Here is an 8,509-nt window from a genome sequence, read left to right on the forward strand (position 1 = left end):
AGGTTTGAACCACCAGCCTTCTGGTTAACAGTCAAATGCCTTAGGCACTATACCACCAGAGCTCCCTCCATAGAGATACCGCCTTGGGAAACCCAAGGAGGGGTCGCTATGAGTTGGGACCGACTCGATGGCGGTGAGGTATTGTTTTTTTTTTAAAATATATGTATATACTGGGCATTGCATATGAAATGTGGGCCTAATTTGAGGGTCTAATTTCTTCTTCCAGATAGAAATTCCTTATGCTTCCTGGCAGGTGATTAGTTTGAGGGCAGATTACTTTAAATTAGCTGAGATGATTCTGCTGGCCTTCAGTCTCTGTAAGGACTGATCTACCTCAGGCTCACTTTTTTTTTTTTCCTAGGGAATAGCCAGCTCTTTTAGATCCCAGGTGAAAGTTTGGGACCTCCCTCTGAACTTGTTTTTTCCTCAGATCTGTGAGTCTGCTGAAAGCTATGCTAAACTTTTTTGGTCTCCAAACTGTAGTCTTCTGCCTGCTTTTCCAGTAGTTACCAACAGGATATTTGTCTGAAATTACCTAGTGTGTCCTTGCCAGGAGTAGAACTCTTTCATCCTTTCTCAATGTGTATTTGTGTAAATGTTGGTTGTAGTATTACATCTATTGGTTGTAGCTTCAAAGTGTGGTTGCAGTATGTTTTACAACAAAGGTGTTTAAAACCAAACACACAGAACTTGTATGTGGGCCTAGGGAAATGATTTCTTCCCCTAAACTAACTGTGGTTCCTCTGTGTGTATATTATTAACACTATGAAACTTATTAAAGAAAATGCTGTATCGCTACTGGTAACTTCATGCTGTGAGCTCACCCTCCATCTTCAAATGATACAGAAAGTGTTAATTTCCAGGAACATGTTGTAGCATAAATTGAGGCACCTTGAAGTAGTGAAGTTTAAGGCAAAATTTCTAATCAATGATATGTTTATTCATTGAAAAAACTGTTAGTAATTATTGCCCAGATGACTGTTTCTGGATGCCTGAAGATGCCCTTGAACTCATGTTTGCTTCTTGTTTCTTTAAGTGAAAGTGAAACATGTACCTGTCCTGAGAAAAGAGAGAAAAGGGGAGAGATGACTCTATTTTTGTACTACTTGGTTATACCCAGGCTTTTAACTTGTCATTTTCCATTTATGTAATGGATTTTGAACTCTAAGTCTCTGTAGATGTATAAGCTGTTTCAAACTAAACCCTTCATGAAAGAGAAGACTGAGGAAAATGAAACAAATTATTCTTCCTTTCAGCCACCTTATCTGTCCCAAGGTTGCTTTAGGCTTATGAGTCATATAATTTCAGTTTGTTTCTTCATATTTTTAGGAATGCTTTCTCTGCATAAATAAAATACATGTAATGTTATTTTCTGCCTTAGAATCATTAGCTTCACATTTGACTCTAATCAGTCATATTTCTTTGTTTCCTTTTATCTTCTTTGCAGCTTTATAATATACTGTCACTCTTTTATCTTCTTTGCTTTCTTAGGCCATAAATCATCTCTTTTACAACCTTTCTTTTCTATATTAAGATCTAATTTATAAAATTGTGCTTTACTCTTATTAAGTATTTTAAAAATCTGGTTTACTTTTCGCTGTACTATTACGTAGAAAATAAAATTAATCACTATTCAACATTTATGAACTACCAGGAATATTTTGAATATGGAGTAGTACCAAAATAAAGGGACAGCATGATATTGGAATTTACCTTCTGAAAAAAGGAAATAAACAAGTACAGCCAAATTTAAGTTTAAAACAATATAGTATATATGTCCTTCAGTGAGTATTTACATTATTTAATTACAGTAATAATCATGTCTGTAGCCAGGAAATGCCTACAGCATAACAGAAAGAATATGGAATAGAGTGATTGACCTTGAGCTGTGACTTTGGCTACTGTGATACTTTTAAGGCACTATCTTCTAGAGCAGCATGGGCAATTTTGAGCCACATGTGTAATTTTGTTTTCTAAAAAAGTTTTCCAAAAGGTGAAATTAATTTTAATGATAATCTATTTAACCCAGCATACTCCAAATTTTAATATTTTAACATGTAATAAATACTTAAAATTAGTAATGAGATATTTTATATTCTTTTACTCATACCAAGTCACCTCAATTTGGATATTAAATTGGAAATACTTGAGCTGTATTTAGTTTTCATAGAATTATTTACAGTTGGAAATAGAGATGCATATATTCAAAGTGTTCTAAGCATACAGAGTTTTAAATAACTGAACTGGATATCTATTTTAAATTAATCAAAATTAAATAAAATTTTGAAAATTCCTGAGTTGCACTGTTCATGTTACAAGGGCTCAATAGACACCTGTGGTTAGTGGCTACCATATTGGATAGTGTTGTTGTTGTTGTTGTTTTGCCGTTGAGTCGGCCCCGACTCATAGCGACCCCTCCTTGGGTTTCCGAGGCAGTATCACTACGGAAGTAGGATTGCCCAACCTTCCTTCCGAGGAGTGGCTGGTGGGTTTGAACCACCAGCCTTCTGGTTAGCAGTCAAGTGCCTTAGCCACTATGCTACCAGAGCTCCCTATTGGATAGTGTAGGGGTAGAAAATAGCTGACAGTTGAAGACTTCAACTGAGGGACTCATCAGGGTCAGTATTTTAGCTACATTTTAGGGTGAGAGGAAGGCTATAGCCTATATCAGTAAACATTATCTTGAAATTACATGTTGTTGTTGTTGTTGTTTGCCGTCGAGTCGGCCCCGACTCATAGCGACCCCTCCTTGGGTTTCCGAGGCAGTATCACTACGGAAGTAGGATTGCCCAACCTTCCTTCCGAGGAGTGGCTGGTGGGTTTGAACCACCAGCCTTCTGGTTAGCAGTCAAGTGCTTTAGCCACTATGCTACCAGAGCTCCTTGAAATTACATAGACAACATTTTAAGTTCGTCTGAGTTTCATATGGTCTGCACCATGTACAGAAAGTAGTTTGGAGATAATTGCTAAGTAACAGACTGGTCCTTAGCTTGAGATGCTATTATACCTGCTTCTCACTTTTCAACATTGTTAGGTTCCAAAGACCAAGTCGTTACACAAAAATCAGTGTTATGTGAAAATGTAGGATGACCACATTAGATCAGAAAATGCAGGATGCATACACCATTAAGTAACTACTAAATTATATCATCCAAAAAAAAAAAAAAGTGCCATTGAGTCGATTGGGACTCATAGTGACCCCCATTGGGTTTCTGAGGCTGTGAATAGTTACAGAAGATTAATTACATCATTACATAACTGCCAAACCACTGATAATCATGGCCCAGCCAAGTTGACACATAACTTTAACCATTACAGCCACCATTCCTTTTGCCTTGCATCTTGATGTTTCTTACTGCCAGATGTATGTTAATGTGCAAAATAGTCAAATAGTGGAGTTTTTACTATTGCTGTAAGTGTGAAATGTCAGATAATAACATGGTAGATAAGTGAGGAGTAGGTGTAATTCCTAGAAACTACCTTCTAGCATATTGCTGTGGTCACTTACTCGTGGGTCTATGAAATCAACCTAGTGTGTCTTGATTAGCACTTGAAAATATGAAATAGTATTGTATAGAACGCTTCACATGTGTTTTCGTGAAACCCCTTATTTCAGAACAAAACATTTGAACATCTTTGTTATAGATATGCAATGAAAAATAAGTTTCTTATTGTGGGATGCAGAATTTCTGAAAACCACTTTTCTAAGGCATACTTTTTTGTTGCTAGTATACAGATAGTCCCTGACTTATGACAGGAGTCCTTTCCAATGACATCATTGTAAATCAGTTTTGAGGTACCTCTTTTTTTAAGTAAGTGCAGCTCATCGTAACTCAAATATGTTGTAAGTCAGGGACTACCAGTATTGAATATTGTCTGCAGATACATATGTCTCAACAAAGATAGCATTAATCACAAAAAAACAAAAGATTTAGTAATAAGATAGAAGTGATATTGGAGCATTTGTACTGAGTAAAATAGTGCTGCAAAGTTACCATAATAAACAGAATAACAGGGGTTTTTTGACTTTCTTCCTCAATTTTGAGCTGAGTATGAATAGCAGAATTTGAATTTGAGGGTCATAGAATACTTTATTGGTTTGGTAATTGTGTTCCTTTAAAATTTGGTCTTTCTTACAAGTCACCAAATGTAAACTTGGGGTTTAATCTTAATTCTTAAGAAGAATCTTGGCATCTTTCATAAGTAAAAGTATATGGGTTACAGAAAAAATGGTACTCACAATTACCTTAAAACTTTAAATATAATAATTAAGTAACATCTTATCTTTAATCATTCCTATAAGTTAATTAGGAGCTCTGGTAGCATAGTGCCTAAGGCACTTGGCTGCTAACCAGAAGGCTGGCAGTTCAAACCCATCAGCCACTCCTCAGAAGGAAGATGGGGCAATCTACTTCTGCAGTGATACTGCTTCAGAAACCCAAAGAGGGGTTGCTATGAGTCGGGTCCAACTTGATGGCACATAACAACAACATAAGTTAATTTGTTTAATTTTAGTAACCTGTGATGTTTAATCTCATTAGATAGCCATTGTAATCTATCAAAAAGTAAAGTCATTCCTGAGATTGAGATTAGGTTTTTGGTAAAATGTAGATTTATTATTGTTAGTCTGTTACTCTGACTTTGTTGTTGTTTGCTGTCGAGTTGGCCCCGACTCATAGCAACCCCTCCTTGGGGAGGCAGTATCACTACGGAAGTAGGATTGCCCAACTTTCATTCCGAGGAGTGGCTGGTGGGTTTGAACCGCCAGCCTTCTGGTGAGCAGTCAAGTGCCTTAGCCACTATGCTACCAGAGATCCCTACTCTGACTTAGTTGTTTATTTAAAGCCTCTTCCTCAAAATTTTGTGGTTTTTCAAGTTTTGTATAAACTTCACTTGGATATGTTTGCTTGCAATTCTTCAGCTGTGCAGTCAACATGCCAAATAACTTTTATACGATGTACATATTTGGAATGCTATTTTGTCACAAGGGGCTGAAAACTTGGACAGCACTGACTGTCAGACTTTTAAAAGGCAAAATAAGCCAGAATTAGTACTTTAAGCAGTGATTGCATTGTGGTGCTGTTTCTCTTGTGACAAATTGGTATAGGCTCTTATAGGATAGATGTACAGTTCAGATCAATGTGATTGCGCCAACTGTACCTCTAACTCCCAGATCCCATGCAGTGTTAATATGTATCTTTAAAATAATGTATGCCAACTGGGCCTCTTTCTCTCTGTGATTTTTTCTTACTCAGGAGCCCTCTTGAGGTGAGATATAGTGTGTACTGCAGATCAACCTATTGAAATGCTGTTGGTGTGGCATTGGAGGAGAGGAAAGAAAAGGAAAAAACAAAAATAGTACTGTTTATAACTGTTTCCAAAAGCTGTAGGGCTATACTGATTAGAAATCCCATTAAGAAAATTACCCTATTGCTTAAATTAAGGTATGCCACCCAACTTAAGTATGGTAGTAATGCAGACAGAAATATTGTGTATTAGACCCCTGTGCCTCTCAGAGTAGGGACAGGGGAGTGAATTGAAATTCATGTCCCTGATTTCTCTTTTTCAGAGATAAACTGTAGAAAATGAATTCCCTATAATTCCAGCTCATGGTAACCTTATATGACAGAGTAGAATTGCCCCATATGGGTTCCTGGCTATAATCTTTAAGGTAGCAGATCACCTCGCTGGCACACAACAAGTCCTTCATGTATCTTTCAAATATAAGATCCTGTGAGTTGGTTTTAGGTATTCAAAAGGCTTAAATCTAGTTAGACACATATGCAAAAATATAGAATGCTGAGCAGAACTTAGGGAGGACTCTGTAAGTGTTACAGTATGCTTTAAGGAGTATGTTATGTATAGGTCTTTGGGGATGAGGAAGTCACTTTTTTAACTATGTAAGAGGAATTTGCTGACAATTCTAAAGTACTTTACAGGACTTATGTTTCAAAAGTGAAAGACATAATGAGAATAAAGTATAGTACCTGAATTCACCCATGTCTTTTTAAAAAAATAAATAAAATTTTATATATTATCCTTTGCACTTGTTACTGCTGTAAGGTCACAGGAAGACTTATACAACTAGTTTTCACTTGTCTGATAAAAGTGCCCAGTGATAACTTGAATGATTGATTTTAACAGATAACCTCATTTAACCAGTAATTTCATTCGTTGTGTCACTTTTCTCAACCTGGAAGCACGTTAGAATCACTTGGAGAATTTAAATATATTTGTGTATATACATCAATGCTTGAGTGAGGTCCCCAGAAATTCTTACTTAATTGGTTTAGGGAAGAATTTGAGCAGGCATCATAGGTGATTCCAACAGGCAGCCAGAGTTGAGAACCATTATATTAAAGAGAGAATCAGGTTAGGTTGGAGTAGGATTGCAAGTTAGAATAGGTGAGTAGGAATGACCTTCAGTCATTTCCTTCTCTTCCCCACAACAATGCAAGAGAAGAGGAAAATCAAAGATCACCAGAAAATCAAAGATCACCAAGATTCCACAGAATTTAGAAAATGAAGTAACTTTTTTCTTTATGTCATTGTAGAGATGGAAGGACTTTAATGAAACTTGAATGGTTCAACAAAGGATGCTCTAATGGATGACAGCGAAACTCCTACATATAACCTGGAGATAGAGCCACAAGATGGGTGTCATCCTGGTGACAGTGTGGAAAGTACAGTAACACGCTTGTCTTCTGTGTCAGATGAAAATGAAAATCAACTTGATGGGGATGAATGTGAATGTCTGACTGGCAGTGACAGTGCAATGGGAAAACCTGAAGCATTTGAACAGGACAGTCTCAACAATAATGAAAGCTGCACATCCCTCTGTGAGGTGGCTGCAAGTGAGAACTCAGAAAACATTCCTGGTGAAGGCCCCAAAGGTGGACAGTCCTTGGGAAAGGACAAAAAAATATCTGGAAAAAGAAGTACAAGAAGCAAAAAGGGCACTGCTAAGAAGATACCACCAGGTATTTTAAAATTATTCTTAAATTATCCAAAATAAACCTCCTTCTCATTGTATACTGTGTACACTGTCCTGTTGTTGTTGTTGTTGTTATGTGCCCTTGAGTCAGCCCTGACTCATAGCGACCCCTCCTTGGGTTTCCGAGGCAGTATCACTACGGAAGTAGGATTGCCCAACCTTCCTTCCGAGGAGTGGCTGGTGGGTTTGAACCACCAGCCATCTGGTTAGCAGGCAAGTGTCTTAGCCACTATGCTACCAGAGCTCCCTTGCTTTTTCTTTTCTTAATAATGTTCTGAAGCTAGTTGCACAATAGACATGCATAGACAACAGTAGACATGCTTAGGCACGCATAGCCACACATATGCTGTTTCTCCACAGTGTTCCACTGTATGAGTGTACCATAGTATATTTAACCACTCTTTTTATGGATATTCTTAGTATTTTGCTATTATAAGCAGTGCTGAAATTGACATTTTTTTGGTACATGATTTCACACCAAAATACATGCTAAAAGGATATTGAGGCGGCGTCTTCCTCTGACCTTCTCTAACTTCAAGAAGGGGAGAGAAAATCACCATCAGCAGCCCAAGACTAGTTCCTTTGAGGCCAGACATGCTGCCACCCTACAGCCTTTTTACCAATTCTGATACCAACCATCTCTCCCTTGGAACTTACTATTCTGCTGGGTTCGATAATTTGCAGCAGTGGCCACACAGAACTCATAGACAATACTAATGATTATGGGGTTTATTAGGGAAGTAACAGGTTACAATTCAGGTTCAAGAACGCGCTCAGGGTACAATTCTTTGATCAGGTCAGTCTCTCCACTGCTGTGCCCACAGGCATAGGTCTCTTCAGCCCTTGGTCTCTTAGCCTGGCCTCAGCCCTGGCTCAGGCAAATGTTAATAATCTCTTTTAGCTCTGTTGATAGGTAAACATAGGTACTCCCTACTCTGTCAGCATGCCTCTTGCCCAAAGGCACTCAGCTTTCTTGCTTCCTGGGCCTGCAAACCTGCCCCGTCTCATGCTAGTTTCTTGGTTCTGCTGCCACCATCTTTCTGTCAGTCTCTTTGCCAAGTGGTCCAATGCAGGGATCTCTTGGTTCAAAGGACATGCTCCATTCCACCACTGGCTCTTATATCTTGATGGCAGTAAGATTCCACTTAGGCCTCTGGAGGGTATGTTTTGAGCCTAGCAAGAGGGCAAAACTGATCAATCCTCACATTAGGGTTCCATATACCCTATTTCCATGGTCCCACTCCCATTACTAACAAGCTATCCACTCCCATTACTAACAAGCTATCCATGCCCCTTGATGGGCCACAAGCACCTTACATTTACGTAGTTCCGCCAGTCATCTGGTGGATGCTACAAAGACCATGGCTGGAGAGCCATATTAAGTAATTCACTGCACCACAACCCATAAAACCAACGCCATTGCCATTGAGTTAATTCTGACTTGTAAGTGGCCTTGTAGAACAAAGCTGAACTACCCCATAGGGTTTCCAACGTTGTAATCTTCATAAAAGCAGA

At 38.3% G+C, this 8,509-nt stretch overlaps 1 protein-coding gene across 1 annotated transcript in view; it reads left to right on the forward strand.

Moving 5' to 3' along the window:
- Positions 1–6,604: 6,604 nt before the first annotated feature.
- The window catches only part of CNST (consortin, connexin sorting protein), a 107,078-nt gene continuing 105,173 nt past the window's right edge, over positions 6,605–8,509 (forward strand). The window contains exon 1 of the mRNA XM_007955715.2: positions 6,605–6,980. Coding sequence (XP_007953906.1) covers positions 6,605–6,980 — 376 coding nt within the window. The remainder of the gene's footprint in view (positions 6,981–8,509) is intronic.

Source organism: Orycteropus afer, unplaced genomic scaffold, assembly GCF_000298275.1.
Source record: "Orycteropus afer afer isolate SDZICR_OR568_19922 unplaced genomic scaffold, OryAfe1.0 scaffold00533, whole genome shotgun sequence".
Classification (NCBI taxonomy): domain Eukaryota; kingdom Metazoa; phylum Chordata; class Mammalia; order Tubulidentata; family Orycteropodidae; genus Orycteropus; species Orycteropus afer.